Below are 16,126 nucleotides of genomic sequence, written 5' to 3'. Positions count from 1 at the left end.
ATCCCACATGCCACGGAGCGGCTAGGCCCGTGAGCCATGGCTGCTGAGCCTGCGCGTCCGGAGCCTGTGGTCCGCAACGGGAGAGGCCACAACAGTGAGAGGCCCGCGTACCACACACACAAAAAAAGAATCCCTTCCCTTCTCTGTGCTACTGGTCAAGGAGCCCAGAGATTCTCAATCTGATAGTTGTCAATTCAACAACTGAATTCGTAATAGATGCTCAATAAATGCTTGCTCAATAAATGGAAGGCTAGATGTGAGATGTATGCGGTAGTGAAGACTGGGGCCCTGTTTGGGACTGCTAGTTGGAAGCCAAGGGTCCTCATGAAGGAGTCAGTGTTTCAGAGGGGAGAGATGAACTTTTCATGTAGTCATACGATCAACTGAGCACCTATTACGTGCTAGGCACTGTCTTTGGAGATGGGAGTGTAACCATGGACAAGGCAAAGCTCTTGCTTGCATAAAACTTGTATTCTAGTGGGGTAAACAGACAAGGGTACTGCTCTGAGGAAAAATAAAGGAGGGTCAGGGGGCTGAGTGTAACAGGGTACTGTGTTAGGTAGTGTGGCCAAGGAAAGCCCCCTGCAGGGAGGGCATTTGGGCAGAGACCTGGGTGACCCGGGACAAGTGTTCTAGGCTGAAGGAACAGCAGGTACAAAGGCCCTGAGACAGGGGCCTGCAGGGCCAATAAGGAGGCCAGTGTGGCTGGAGTGAGGACTGTGAGGGGGAGAGAAAGACGAGATGAAGTCAGAGAGGTTGCAGAGCCCATGGCCCATCAAGTCCTTTTACCACAGAGAGAGATGGAAGCCAGGGCAGGGTCTGAAGCAGAGGAGTGACACAAGCCGACTCTGGTTTCAAGTGGATCCCCTGTCTGGTGTGAAGATTCTAGTAGCTAGACTGTAAAGGCAGGGCGGCTTCCCTCACTTGGAAAAGCAGGAGAGGCTGGAAGGAGAAGCACAAGAGAAGTGAGAGAGGAAGCCCAGGGGTGGGAGTGGGGGGCACAGGTGGGATCCTAGGGGCAGGAAAGGCTGCTGCACCAGCAGCTGGAAGGCCCTGGGGCTTCCCTTTGCCCAGATGACTGATCTAGCCATGCTGTGATGTGGGGAGAGGCAGAAAGGAGGGGCAGGGTGGGGTTCCAGGTGGGATGGTGGGGCATCTCCAGGAGGAATGGGGGCTGGAGGCGTGGAGAGCCCTGTGGCCAGCTTGTGCCTCTTCCTCCACCCCAGCAGAACATGGCTGCTCCCCAGACCTTCTCAGGCAGGTCCGCACTGCACTTGGGTGCCTGACCTTGCTGTTATTAGTGGAGTTTCTTACTGAGGGAAGAGTCAGGTGACCTTGAGTCCTTTACTCCCCCTCTCTAAACTTTTTAGTGAAAGAAGGGGTTTAACCTAGATGGTCTCCAACCAAGCCCCTTCTAGCATTTCTATTAATGGATGGAATCAGACACTGCATCTCCCCTACCTCTCTACTGCCACGGTGGTTTCAGGTTCCTGTCACGCCCTCTGTCTTTCCATCTCCCCAGGGCTCCCATGTACAGTGGTGCAGGGCATTCACCTCACAGGGGCACCCAGCCAAGGGAGTAAGTCGAGGCTCAAATCAAGCCCATAGTCTGCTCCACAAGCCATGTTCCCTGGCTAGCTCAGGGTTACATTTACCCAAAGTAAAGAAGGCCTTTTTCCAGCTTGTTCTGAGGTGCAGTGTGGACAGCCCCCACTCCCCTGTCCCACGCTCACTCCATCTTCTGCTCCTCTGTGTTCCTTTTGTCTTACCGTCCCCAGCCTCAAACAGGGCAGATCTGAGGGCAGCATTTACACAGCAGGCTTGGGGGAGGGCGGAAGGCAGCAGCTGCCTCATCTGTGAGCTCTGCCTCCCAAGCCCTGTGGTGCTTTTCCTCTCCTTATCAATGCTGCGGGTTGCCTCTCGAAATTGCTCTGCCGTCATTAACACCACGGATTAGGTTAGATGAGAGTGTGTTTGCAGTCTTGGATGGCAAAGGCAAAACGCTGATGCTGATTATTCCAGATCTTCTGGACATGGCCCATTCTGTGCTCACAGTTTGTAATCAGAGGAACAAGCATTGGTTACATGGTGGGGTGGGCAGAGCTGTGGTTGGCTCTAATCTGGTTGCCAGGCCCAGACAACACGTCTGCAGCACCTGATGCCCTGCCGGCTGGCTTGCCTGAATATCACAGGTGACCTCAGTTACTTGACACTGTCATATCCCTCTAAGAAGAAATGACCTCTCCAATGTCAACACCCATAGACTGCTTTTGAACCATCAGCAATTCATTTGCGCGAGCACTGTGAGCATTTTGCTCTGGGCCTGATCAGCAAGTTTTGTGTTCTGCGGTCACTGGTTAGCTATGTAGCTATGGGGTGTCTTTCAGAGCACCCCTCCTTCAGTGTCCCCTTCTGAAAAGCCTCTGTGCCCAGAGGAGGCCAAGGCCCATGGCCTTGCATCATGGCCCCTCACCTTCTGGCCTCATATTCTATTTCTGCCACTTTCATCCTGTGCTCCAGACACACTAGGGTCCCCAAACACATCTCTCTGGCCCTTAATCATGCTGGTCCCCTGCCAGAAGCACCTGTTCAGCCTTGTCTTCCAGGCAGAAGTTAGTTCATCATCCGTAGCAGCCACTGTCCTGTCTGTACCCTCACCTTTACCACTTCAGTGCACTCCAGCCCCATATCCAACTGTCAGCACCTGTACTTCTTTGCCTGATGCTTTCTCTGGCTTCTGGAACCTGCATTGCCACTTTGTGCTGGTCAGGCTAGACGTGTCAGGGAATTAAAGCCCTCCAGAAGCGGCCCTCAGCCACTGAGCCAGTGACTGATAAAAGTTGGTGTATACATACCCCTGCTCCCTCACCCCTCTGGTGGGCTAAGTGTGAGGTGTGTTTTGTATGGTCTCCTAGAGCACCTCAGTGGGAATGAGCCTTAGTTGCCCACAGTGATAACTGGTTTGATAAACCACCCTTATAGACTGCCTTCCTTACCTCACCTCCACACTCCCCACATAGCATTTCCTTAACCTCCCAAATAAACTGTTCACATTTAAATCTTTTTCTCGGGGTCTGTTTCTGAGGGAACCAAACAGACATCATCAATGTCCATCTCAGTGTCACCTCCTTTTTGCAGTTGCTCCTGACCCTCCCTTGTGCCCATTCCTGGGGTAGAGCTGTTGGTCACTCTTCTCTACTCTCTGGGCCCTTTATACCTACCTCAACAGCACTCCTCATGCTGCACTGTCATTTATTTTCTGCATGTCCTGGGGTCCCCACTGGCCTGGAACTCTTTGGGGACAGATACTATGTCCTTTTCACCTCTCTATTCTCTAAGCCTAACACAGCACCTGGCACAGAGATGGTGCCCAGTATAATTTTTTTCCCCCAAAGAGCCAGCCATGGAAATGCAATGACTAAGAGGGAATGGAGAGAAACAGACAAGTTTCAGAATTTTTCTAGAAAGAGAATCAGGCGCTGCTATGCCAGATGCTGTCACATTACAAGGTTATGTGGTAGAACTTCAGTCTCACCACTCACCTGCTTAATAACCTACAGTGGCTCCCACTTCTTGTCCTCCTCAACTGGGCCTAATTTCATGGATGACTTTTAAGACCCTCCATCATCTGGCCCCGTCCTAAGAGGCAGTCAAGATTTGTTCAGTCAGGCTTTGGTCTCAATGGCCGGGGTTCAAATTCTCACTCTGCCAGTTCCCAGCTGGGTGATCATGGGCGAGTTACTTAGCTTCCCTGGGATAATAATACCTCATGCCTGTACCTATTTTGAGAATTTATAATCGTGCATAGTCCTTGTGAATAGATTTAAAACCACTGAATTGTACACAAAATGGTGGAATTTTGTCATATGCAAATAATATCTTAAAAAAAAAAATTAAGCATGGTGTCTGGCCCAGGATAGTCTCTTCGAAAATGGAATGGTGGTTATCACTGTTACCAAGGAAGTTTTCCAAGGGGCCCTAGCACCTGGCCAGACACAGGGCAGGTACTCTGTAAATACTGGTAGAATGAATGGATAACATATTCCACAAGTATGTCTGGAACATGTCTAGGACAAGTATGGGGTGGGGGGAGGGAACAGAGTCCAAGCCCAGTTTTGCATCCCTCAGAAAAGGAGGCCCAACTTATTATCCTGCAGAGAGGGTCTTAAACCCAAACCAGAGAGTGGAGCCTTCTGACACAGCAGGCCCCCACTGCCCTGGGCATCCCAGCGCCTTTGTTCTTGTTGTCGGGTCCCAGGTTGCAGAACACAGTGCAGCCAATCCTGAGCCATGGGTAAAAGGGAAACACTTAACCCAGGCCGATGAACGTGTTCTTATTTATCTTTGACTCTGGCTGTATCTGATGTTCCGGGAATTGACTTCAAACAGAATCTCGAGGCGCCTGTTAAGGCCCAGCTGCCAAAGCCAGGCCCGCGGGGCGTGGCTTTTCCGGGGCCAGCCTCAGGCTCTAGGCCTCGCCAGGACCCCTCCCCGGGGCACAGAGGCGCGTCGCGTCCAAACGCAGGGTGGTGGGCGCGGAGGAGGTTTTCAGCTCCGCAAGGGTGAGACTGAGGCTGAGGAGGGGTCGCTGGAGATTTCCTGGAGAGAAGCCACAGCGCAGCAAACCCAGAAGGGCGAAACTGGGGCAGGGTGGGGCCGCAACGGGCCTGGCTGGGAGGGGGGGCCGCCTGAGAGGTGCCTCAACTCTCTCCTCGCTCCCACGGCTGGGATCAGAGCCCTGCACACAGCAGGCGCCTACTTGGTACAGGTTGCAGAGAACCCCCGGGGATCTCGGGCCGCCCTCTGTCTGGCTGGAGGAAGCTTCTAGACCTGGGGGCTGGTTAAGCCGTGTGGTCACGACGGGCCGGGAATGGGGAGGGCGCTGTCGCGTGGCTTAGGTGGCTGACTCCGCATGGCCAGGCCCGGCGGGAACCAGAGGCGGATGGGGGAGCGCCCATACACCCACTCTGCCTAGGCCTAAGGACCCTCACTGGGAAACCGAGGCGGGCCCTCCGGGCACCGGGGTCGGCCCCACATGCTTCCCCAGGAGATGTGTAATCTGTTTCTGGACTGAGACCTGCCCTCCGTTGGGGCGCACCCTCAGCAAAGATCCCCGCCTCCAAACCTCTGGTTGGGGGTTGCTGTCTCTTTTGCACAGGTCCCTCCCCACCCCCGCTCCGCATAGACCCTTCTCATACAGATGCCCCTTGGTTCACACATCCCTTTCCCTCCCCGGAGATGGAGACCCCTCAGGGAGGTGGGGAGTGGAGGGCGGGCGCAGACGGAGACGCGCACGGCCGAGACCATCTCTAGCTGTCACTCCCCAGGCTCCCAGCATCTGGAGCCGCGTCTCCACGCCCGCCACACGCACAGAGATTCACACGCTCGCACGGACACACTCACACTAGCGCGCAGACCCCGCCCGCGGCCCCGCCCCGGCCCCTGCGGGCGCCCCCTCCGGCGCTCGCGGACTCGGCGCGCAGCCCGCCCCGGGTGGCGGGAGGCGGCGGCTTCGGGCAGATTTGATTTTCCCGCAGCCCGGGAGCCCCGGAGCCAGAGCCGGAGCCGAGGAGGTGGCGCTCGCAGCCGCGTCCCCAACCCCGCCGCGGAGACCCAGCGAGAGGCGCCGCAGCCCCTGCGCTCCGGGCTCGCTCCGCGCTGCCTGAGTCCGGCCACCCCCGCAGCTCGCGCCCCATCCTGCCCCCCACACCCCTCTTCCTCTCCTGCACCCTTTCTGTCCCCGCCCCAAGCTCCCCGCCCCTCTCCCGGTGCCCCCTCCACGACTCCGCGCGTCCCTCCCGGTGCCCTCTCCCCGCGCCCCTCCGCCTCTCCCGGCTGCGCCTCAGCTCCCTGTGCTCTTTGCGTCTCTCCGCTGGGCCCCCAGCCTCCTCGTCGCGTCACCCGCGCCCCCTCCTGTATCCTCGGCCCCCGCTCCCTCCGCCCCGCTTCCCTCTCTCACTTCCCACGCCCCCTCTTCGCTCTCCTCTTTCCTCCCTTTGCCGCCCAGCCCCGGCTCCGGAGTTGGGGGAGAGCCCAGGGTTTCGGTTGCTCCGGAGGAGGCGTGAATCGCGCAGGGATTTACTAATTTGGGGTGGAGGGCGCGGTGGGCTATGGAGCAGCCCGAGGACATGGCGTCGCTGAGCGAGTTCGACTCCTTGGCGGGCAGCATCCCGGCCACCAAGGTGGAGATCACCGTGTCCTGCAGGTGAGCCGCCCGCTGGCCCTGGCCCCCGGCCCCGCCCCTGGCCCCAGAGCCCCTGCGCCCCTTTGGCTCCGACCATCTACCTCCGTGCGCCCCCTTCCAGAGTGTCCTCTTCTCCAGGACGCCCCTTTGCCTGTCCTGCAAGAGCCCCTGCCCAGCCACGGGTGGCGACCGCGGAAGGGGAAGCCAGGCTTAGGGTCGTATCCCAGAAAGTTTGCACTCTGGACTGTTGTTGCAAGGAGAGAAGAAGACACAGGAACGGGGGTCCACACGCCCGTGTGGGGAGAGGGAGATAGTGAAAGGACATAGCAGGGTCTTCACAGCAGTCTATTTCTGATCATCCCCTCCCCAAATCCAGAAGAGAATGATTTGCCTTATCCCTCCCAGGCGTGCCCAGCCTCTGCCTTCTGTGCCCTCCTTCCCTCTCTTCTCCCCCCTCCTTTGCCCCAACACCCTCATCCTCTCCTCCCTTACCCACCCACCATTCTAGACCCCAGGATTTGAAAGCCTTTCTTCACCTCCAACAACAAAACTGACTCTCAGGAAAGGATCAGATTGACTCATTCATACTGCGATGTGGAGAATTGATAACTTAAAGTTGCACCATTAAAAAAACAATAACTGGGGGTACAAAATCTTAAGCCAAAGGACTAGAACGATGAGTGTGGAATTTTAGAGTCCAGCAGGGGAGGGGGAGGAGAGTTTTTGTGGGCTACCACCCCCAAATCCTCAGTCGTGTCACACAGGCTTTGGGAGTCACTTCTCCATCTAAGCTGGGTCTCCCCCAGGTTCTCCTATCTGAGAGGAAGGCTGCCCCAGGCAGTAAGGGATACAAGTGGGGAAGGGGGAATTTATCCCTAGTGCAGTCACCCTGTGGCTGGCCTAGGGTCACTGCCTTGCTGGGATTGTGAGGGGGCACTGTGGCCTACACAGAACCCACCTCTTGAGTTTCCGCTGGAAATGCCATTCCCCTGCCCCAAGTGACCAACAGCATTTCCGGGATCCTGGGTGTGCACTTGTTCCAAATCGCCCAGGCCTCTCTTTGGTCAGACCTTTCACCCACCCTCATGGCACCCCAACCCTGTGTTCCCAAGTTGTGGCATTGGGGAGGTGTAGATGGAGCCAGGGGAACTGGGCTGGGATGTGAAAGAGGGAAGGACTTGGCCGGGGGGCTGCGGTTTAGGGTGAGTGGGAGTGAGGGTTGATGGAGTTGAACATAGCTGGCCCCTGCATCAGGCCCTTCTGGGGGCTCCTGTGATAACCCCACATGTCTCCCCTATGGTTCCACATACGGTTTTGTCAGAATTATCTCCCAAGGCCATTTGCATCTTGCCATTACTCTGCTGGGAGATTCCTGACTGCCCATTAGCTCCAGTCTCACCTCCTCAGCCATCCACAGCTGCCCCAGCCTGTCCTCCCTTCTGTGCTGGTGCATAGCCCTGCACCTGATGCTCCTTCCCAGCCTTCAGTCATGCCTGTGTCGGAGCTGTCTCGGGAGGCTTTTCACCTCAGAGCCTCTGAACAGCACATTCTCCATCCATATCTCACCCTGCCTTCATCTCTGCCAGTTCGTGTCCCCCATCCTGAAAAGCCTGGCCTCGTGCTCCCCACTTCCAGCCATCCTTCTCACCCTTGAGAGACACGCAGCCCAAATCACTGCCTTCTGTGTTCCCTGGGTCCTGAGCACTCAGCCTGGGCCACCGGGTCTCTCACATACTGAGCACACAACCTCTGAAGACATCTCAGGTGTGTAGACTTCATTCCTCTTCCCCCAAAGCAACTTTGTAAGCATTTGAGGGCAGCGATCCCCACCCTGACTCAGACCCACGAACCCAGAGGAGGCAGAGGGCACAGGGCATTGTGGCTTTGGAATCAGACACTTCAAAATGGAATCTGCTCCACCACTTGGGGCAAACTTTTAGCCTCGCTTTCCCCCATTTGTCAAGTGCAAACAACGAACCTGTTATTCGTGGAGAAACCTTATTCACAGAGGTACCCCTCATGCTTGGAAGCATGGCTGGCATGTAGCAGGTCCTCACCGAATACTGTTGGAGGAATTAATTTACAGGAGTAGGGGATCGTGAAGCATCCAGCATGCAGCTTTGCACTTGCTTCGCACACAGTAGGTGCTCAATAAATAACTACAATGATTACTGTAAGGCAGTAGCACTTGGCCCCTCCTGTTTGCTCTCTGGAAGCAGAGGTGTCCAAAGACTCAAACCTTTTGCCTAAGCAGTACCTAGGGATGCAGTTGAGTTCCTGGGGGATGTGGTTCTGGGATCAACTCTGGTGTTCATTCCCTTTCATGGGACATCAACCTGAGAGGGCATGACCCAGGCTCTGCTCCTACCCTCCCAAAAGCCAGAGAGTGCGGAATAATGAGTTTTGGTAGGAAGGGGTGAGGAGGGAGGAGTCACCTGGAACAGAAGGGAGGCAAGAAAACAATGTGGGTAAACTTGAAATTGTAAATCCATCTCTGTGCCTCAACCAGGTCTAACTATCCAGTTTCTAGAACAGATCGAGAAAGGGAGAGAGAGAAAAGGAAAAGGAGGCAAGGAGGAGGAGGATGGGGAGGAGGGAGAGCTGCACAGAATGGCTTTCTCCAGCATATTCTATACTCCATGGCCACCAGTTAATGAGAGCCAAGGCCTCCTCCCCTGCATCTCATGGTCAGCATTGACTGAGCCCGGGGGAGGAGGCTACAGGGTGCCCCTGCCCTGAGCATCTGGGTGACACCTGCTGGTGGGCAAGGAATAGTAGGGCAGGCAGAGGGGTTGGTGGACTGAGAGCTCCAGGGGGCTTCAGAATGGGCAGCTGGGGATGAGGGGGCCAGTGTTTCAAAGGAACTGGAAACTAGCATTCCTGTGAGCTAGTTCCCTTCCCTTCTGCTCCTTAGGAAGGTCCCTGCCATCCCCTGCAGCCCTAGGAGGTCTCTGCTGTTGCCTAGGGGAGGACATGACCCCCACCATGCCTATCCTAGGACACTCCTAGCTGAGCAAAGCTGCCTGGCACAGGGGCATGTCTGAGCCCCAGCACAGGACCACTGCAGAGGCCCATCCAAGCCTCTGCTGAAGGCAGGTGACACTGTGGGATGGACATGTTTGGGCCCCTACTTCTTTGTGTTGGGTATCTCCTGGGCTAATCTATAGTCTACTCCCAAACAATTGTTTTCACTGATTTTGGTAAACTCGGGCCAAAGATTTTAAAGCTTCTGGTTGTCTGACTCAATGCTTGTAAGAACATGAGTCTATGGGGTCTGTCTACCTGGGTTCAAATCCCTGTGATTTTGGGTAAAGCACTTAACTTGGGCCGTGGTTTCCTCACCTGTAAAGTAAGTGTAATAATCCTTATCACAGTAGAAGGATTAAATGGATCCTTAAGCCATGAATAGTAATTTATGTTGCCTATTATTTGACACCTGAAAGTAAATAAAAATCTTTCTCTATAGGTGGTTTGTGTGGGTCCTGGAGATCTGATCCATCTAGAAAGTTCTATTTCCCCCCACCCCCAGCTTTATTGACATATATTTGACATACTGTGTACATTTAGAGATTCTGAGGGGTTGTTTTGGGAGTAAGGTAGATGGTTTGTGACACCAGATTCCAGCAGACATCATAGAAAGTGTGAGCCACGAGCTTCTCTTTCCTCTGATGGTCTGTTCCAGACCTTTCCTGACTTTATTAGCCTCCCTGCAGACCCAGTCAAAACTCACCTGTCCAGTGTCCTGTTCCCAAGGGCCCCACTATTTCTCTATGCCCCGTCTGATGCCGGGATCCAGACCAGCGTGTTGGTTAGAAAGAGCAATTTGCATTTTTTATGTAACAGGAAACCTGTGCACTTCCGCGGGGTCTTGCTGGCAGAACCACTGAACGATTCTACCTGGCGGGGCTCCCGAGACCCACAGGGAAGGCAAGGAGGGGAGAGTCCAGAGGCAGGTGGTGGCTTAGCCCTGCTGGGATCTCTCAAGCAGTTGCCCTCCCCCTCCAGCTGACGTGGGGCTGGTGGGCAGCTGTTGCCTCTGACCCAGAGATGTTGTTTTCTGCTGTCTGTTCAGGTTGGCATTTTGGAGAGGCAGCCTAGCTCAAGAGCTGTGCCCTTAGCCTCTCAGAAGGGGTGTGAATGGGCTCAGAACACTGTCTTCTGACAGGCAGAGGGAGGGTGGCTTTGGGGGAAGGAGGAGCCTGGGGGCAGTGTGGCAGCTGTTAGAGCCATTGCTAGGAAAAAGAGGTCCATTCAGCCACTGACTACATTAAGATACTGTTTAGTGGAGCCAGAGGAATAAAAACAGTGGGATTTATTGAGTGCTTACTACATGCCAGGCACTTAACATCTGTACTAGGCTGAACCATATGCAATTGCCTGTACTCAGCTACTAACCTACTCAAATAGCGATTTGGTACAAACTCAGACTATTATATTAGTTTTCAATTGCTGCATAACAAATCACCATAGTCCTAGAGCTTAAAACAACAGCCATTTATTATCTCACAGTTTCTGTAGGTCAGAAGCCCAGGCACAGCACAGCTGACTTGTCTGCTCTGGGTCTCTCCAGGCTGAAATCAAGGTGCCTGCAGGGTCTATGATCTCATCTAAGGCTTAGGGTCTAAGCCAAGCTCACTTAGGTTGCTGGCAGAGTTTAATTCCTTGCAGCTGTAAGATTAAAGTCCTGTGTTTTTTTTGGTTGCTGGTTTGGGGCTCTTAGCTCCTACAGGCTGCCCTCAGGTCCAGCCCTGTGGGCCTCTTACAACATGGCAGCTTCCCTCTTCAAAGCCAGCGGGATAATCTCTCCAGAGTCTGCTACTTGATATAAAGTAACAGAAGTGAGTATCCTATCATATTCCCAGGTCCCACTCACACTCAAGGGGAAGGGATTGTGCAGGCTTGTATACCAGGGGGTGGGAATCGCAGGGACCATCTTAGATTTCTGCCTACCACAATTACTGCATCTTTTTTAACGCTACAACAATCCTATGAACTAGAAAAATACTAGTAGTATTTTTCCCTTTTTGCTGATTAGGAAATCGGGGCTCAGGTTAAGGAACCGGCCCAAGGCTGTACAGTTAGTGTGTTTTGGAGAGGGGGATCCAAATCCAGTTTCCTCAGACTTCAAAACCTTGAGAGCCTCTTGAGTTTGAGGATTGGGGTCTCCAAGGATGAGAATCACGGTAGGGCCTGGGTACCAACCATGGTAGATGTAGCCAAGAAGTAGGTACTCTATCTCCAAGGATGAGAGAGGCCTTCCTTGCTCAGGGATGCCAGGCAAACCCAGAACCAGAGGAATCCCTAGGGAGAAGAGACCAGAGGGAGTCATGGGATTGCAGCTGGCCTTCCCTGGCATCTAGACCATATGGTAGTAGCTTACCATCTGTCCTCTCCCAGCCCACAGGTCTCCCTGCTCAGACCTAAGGCCATTGCTGGAGATGACCTACCATTGGCAAGACAGGGTGGGGAGGAGGTGAGGGGAATAAGGCTGGAACAAGCTTTGGGGCACAGAGGAATCAGATTCAGTTAGGAATGCTTTGGCTGTAGGTAACAGAAAATCTGATAGTAGGTCAAACCCAAAATACATTTATTTTTCTCAGATCACAGGGAGTCTCTACGTAGGTTATCTCAGTTCCGGTTTGTCAGCTCACTTTGCCATCAAGGATGCAGCTATCTTTCTATTCTGCCATCATCCAAATGGGCCTCACTGTTATAAAATGACTGCCTCTTTTCTAGGTATCACAACCACATCCAAAGACAGGAAGCAAGACATTGGACCAAAGGCCTCTCTCTGAAAATTTCTTTTTATCTAGAAAGCACAGTCACTCCCAAAATCTCTCAGCAGACTTCCCCTTCTATTTCAGTGGCCAAAGGCAGGTCTCATGTCCACCCCAGGCCAGTATATTAGTCAGTTTGGCTGGCAAAACAAAATACCATAGACTGGGTGACTTAAACAAGAGAAAGAAGAATTTATTTCTCACAGTTTTCAAGGATGGAGGTCCAAGATCAGGGTGTCACATTCTGGTGAGCACTCTTTCCTGGCCTCAGGTGGCCACCTTCTCACTGTGCTCGCATGGCAGAGAGAGAAGGTGAGAGCAGAGAGCAAGCTCTTCTTATAAGGGCACTAATCCCATCGTGAAGGACCCACCCTCATGACCTCAAATAACCCTAGTTACCTCCCACAGACCTCATCTCCAATACCAGCACATTGGGGGTTATTGTTTCAATGTATAAATTTGGGGGGTTACACAACCAGTCAACAGCAACAAAGGACAGGAGCCTACCTTCTCTGACTTCAGGCCATCTGCATCAGATAACTGAACCAGCATGGATTCTATTAGGAAGGGAGTGAGGAATGCTTGCTGGGTGGACAGCCATGGCCTCTGCCACAAGGAGACTTTCCAGGTGACCCACAGACTACCTGAGATCCCTGGGGCTACAAGGGGCCTCGAGTTTGGTGTCTTTGAGGACTGACTCCTCAGATTTTCCTGCAGTCAGTGGACAGCCAGTGTTAAGTGACTGGGGACTGATTTTCCAAGCACAGCTTGGCTGGACCCCTGACAACCTCTTTTCCTGCTAGTTTCCTGGTCAAGAAAAAAAGACTTAGTGTGATTCCAAAACATTGCAAGGTGCCTCTGTCTCCTAATGTCACTCACCTCTGCTGGCCTAGCATAGTGCCTGAAGTTCCCAGTAGGAGAAATTTTAAAACTTGATGAATGGAATGGGGGAGTGGGCATGAGGGAGAGAAAAATCGAGCACACTTCCTACATTTCTGTTGTAAGCTATTGGCTTCACAACTGCACAAGGCAGGTATGTGACTGCGTGCACAGATGAGGAAACTGAGGTTAACTAGCTTGTGCAGGGTCACAGAATTACCATGTGGCTGTGTGGAGATTCTAGTTTGAATGGATCTGAGGCCAGAGCTCAGGCTCTTTTCCCTCGGTCACGTAGCTTAAGAGGGACAGTTATTACAATAATTAATAATAACAAAAATGCAAATAGCTCCAGGAAGGAGAGCTCTTTAAGCCACGTGAAAATTGCCTTTTAGACCTTGGTGAGGTTGCCTGGCAGGGAGACAGTGCACGGGGGTGAGGAACAGGGTTTGAAAGGGGAGATGGGTGAGTGCCAGGGGCTGGATGCCAAGGTCCCTCTCCTCCCCGGCTCCCTCCTCACCTTTCCTGGGATTACTTCTGCCTGTTAGGACAGGGAGCAGGGCAGGGAGAGATGGGAAGCCCTCCAGTCCTCTTCAGCTGTTCCTTTGAGAGCACCCCTGATGAAGCTGGTGGTAGGAAACGGGAGAGTGAGGATGTGAGGGGCACTGCTGGTGGGGATTTGGGAGACCCTGGATTTTGGTAATGCAGGCGCCTCTGAATGTCTCCGGCTTCAGAGTTCAGTCTCGGTGCTCCTGGCAAGCTGGGTGACACTGGCATACCTCAGCCCCAGCTGTCTTGCCTGTACAATGAGGCCAATGTCTACCTCCCAGCATTGATACGTAGGGTGAACAGGGTGTCACAACAAAGGATTTGGTGCTGATTATATCCATGGTTAATGTGGCCCCCTCCCACCCTCTTTGCCTGCTTGGGGTTAACCAGATGTTTGGTGTTAAATTGCTCCATGGAGAAATAGGGTGCATCTGGAGGGCCCCTCAAGCTTCGGGGTCTCTCCAGCCTCTTCAGGATTCCTGTTTCTCCCTGATGGTGGTTTACCTGTCCCCAGTCTGCTCTCCTCAATGAAGGCTGTACAACAGCCAGATGGACCCTGATGGGCGAGGACATGAAGGTGCTCGAAGTCCTGATCAAGCCCAGCAGTAGGGAGCAGGGAGGGGAGAACGTGGGGATTCCCTAGAAGCCACCTTATTCTCCACAGGGCTTTTGTGAGCATTTATTGTATGCCAGGCACTTAAATGCAAGTTAGTATGTGCCAGACACTGTTCTGTTTTGCATATATGAACTCCATTAATTCTCAGAAAACCTGTAGGAGAGAGGGACTATTATTACTCCCACTTTACAGATGGGGATACTGATGCATAGAGAGGCTAAGTGAGGTCATACAGCTAAGGGGTAGAGCTGGGTTTTGGACCCAGCATTGAAGATCCAAGCTATGTGCTCATCACCACCAACTTTTTGCCAGAGGTTGGAGGGATGCTTAGGGAAAGAAGTTAAACCATATTTTCGGGGACTTCCCTGGTGGTCCAGCGGTTAAGACTCCACCTTCCAATGCAGGGGACACGGGTTCCATCCCTGGTTGGAGAACTAAGATCCCACGTGCCCCGGGGCAACTAATCCTTTGCGCCACAACTGCTGAGCCCGCACACCACAACTAGAGAGCCCACGCATCGCAACGAAGAGCCCTCACGCTCTGAGTCCGTGCACCACAACTAGAGAGAAGCCCGTGTGCCGCAACTAAGACCCGACGCAGCCAAAAATAAATAAATTAATTAAATAAAAATTAAAAAAACCCCAAAACAAACCAAAAAAACCCCCCATATTTCCTTAGCCTTTGAACCTAAGGAAGCTCTTTGGGAATATGATGAAAATTCTGCAAAAAAAGAATGCATCCATATGCACCAATATGCCACATTTTGCTTATAGTTTCAGAGGGGTCCATGGACCTCTATTAGGGACCACCAGTCCAGGAAAAGCTGAGATGAGTGTTCTTGGTGTGTTTCCTTTTATTCTATAGCTAGAGTCATTTGCTAGTAAATCCACGGAGCATGTATGGGCTTCGTTTAGAGACAACCTGAATGTGTGATAATCAGTTCACTGAGCAATTTAGCACAGGAGGGACTGTGTCTCCCCGCTCGGACTTCCTGAGGCACGGCTGTGTCTCTTCTCAGACTGGGGCTCCCTGAGGGCGGGGCTGTGTCTCCCCTCAGACTGGGGCTCCCCGAGGGCGGGGCTGTGTCTCCCCTCAGACCGGGGCTCCCCGAGGACGGGGCTGTGTCTCCCCTCAGACCGGGGCTCCCCGAGGACGGGGCTGTGCCTCCCCTCAGACCGGGGCTCCCTGGGGACGGGGCTGTGTCTCCCCTCAGACCGGGGCTCCCCGAGGACGGGGCTGTGTCTCCCCTCAGACCGGGGCTCCCCGAGGACGGGGCTGTGCCTCCCCTCAGACTGAGACTCCCTGAGGAGAAGGCTGTGTCTCCCCTCAGACCGGGGCTCCCTGGGGGCGGGGCTGTGGCCCTCCTCAGACCGGGGCTCCCTGAGGGCGGGGCTGTGTCTCCCCTCAGACTTTTGCTCCCTGAAGTGAGGGCTGTATTTCCCCTCAGAGTAGGCCTCCTAAAGGCAAGGCTGTTTTCTCCCTCTCAGACTGAGGCTCCCTGAGGGTAGGATTGTGTTTCCACAGGCTGGGGCTCCATAAGGGTCTGGCTGTGTCTCCCCTCAAAGTGGGGCTCCCTGAGGCAGGACAGCGTCTCCCTCAGACCGGGGCTCCCTGGGGGCGGGGCTGTGTCTCCCCTCAGACTGAGACTCCCTGAGGAGAAGGCTGTGTCTCCCCTCAGACCGGGGCTCCCCGGGGGCGGGGCTGTGTCTCCCCTCAGACCTGGGCTCCCTGGGGGCGGGGCTGTGTCTCCCCTCAGACCGGGGCTCCCCGAGGACGGGGCTGTGTCTCCCCTCAGACCGGGGCTCCCCGAGGACTGGGCTGTGTCTTCCCTCAGACCGGGGCTCCCCGAGGACAGGGCTGTGTCTCCCCTCAGACCGGGGCTCCCTGGGGGCGGGGCTGTGTCTCCCCTCAGGCTGCAGCTCCCTGATGGCATTGCTGTTTTTCCTCTGACAAGGCTCCCTGAGCGGAGGGCTGCATCTCTTCCTCTTTCTGACTGGAGAGCCCCAGCTTCTATCTGACTCTTTTTTTTTTTTTGCGGTACGCGGGCCTCTCACCGTTGTGGCCTCTCCCGTTGCGGAGCACACGCTCTGGACACGCAGGCTCAGCGGCCATGGCTCACAGGCC

The 16,126-nt window shown here is 54.1% G+C and overlaps 1 protein-coding gene across 4 annotated transcripts in view; it reads left to right on the top strand.

The window, feature by feature from the left end:
* Window positions 1–6,110: 6,110 nt before the first annotated feature.
* Window positions 6,111–16,126, top strand: part of CPNE5 (copine 5) — a gene marked incomplete at both ends in the record, with an annotated part of 90,422 nt that continues 80,406 nt past the window's right edge. For all 4 annotated transcript variants that reach the window (XM_079713151.1, XM_079713150.1, XM_079713149.1 and 1 more), the window contains one exon: window positions 6,111–6,205. In XM_079713151.1, the coding sequence (XP_079569277.1) occupies window positions 6,111–6,205 (95 nt within the window). The remainder of the gene's footprint in view (window positions 6,206–16,126) is intronic.

The sequence above is a fragment of the Hyperoodon ampullatus genome (genome assembly GCF_949752795.1).
Source record: "Hyperoodon ampullatus genome assembly, chromosome: 10".
NCBI lineage: Eukaryota > Metazoa > Chordata > Mammalia > Artiodactyla > Ziphiidae > Hyperoodon > Hyperoodon ampullatus.
The sequence above is the reverse complement of the archived record's forward strand: the minus strand, read 5'-3'. Positions and strand labels throughout refer to the sequence as shown.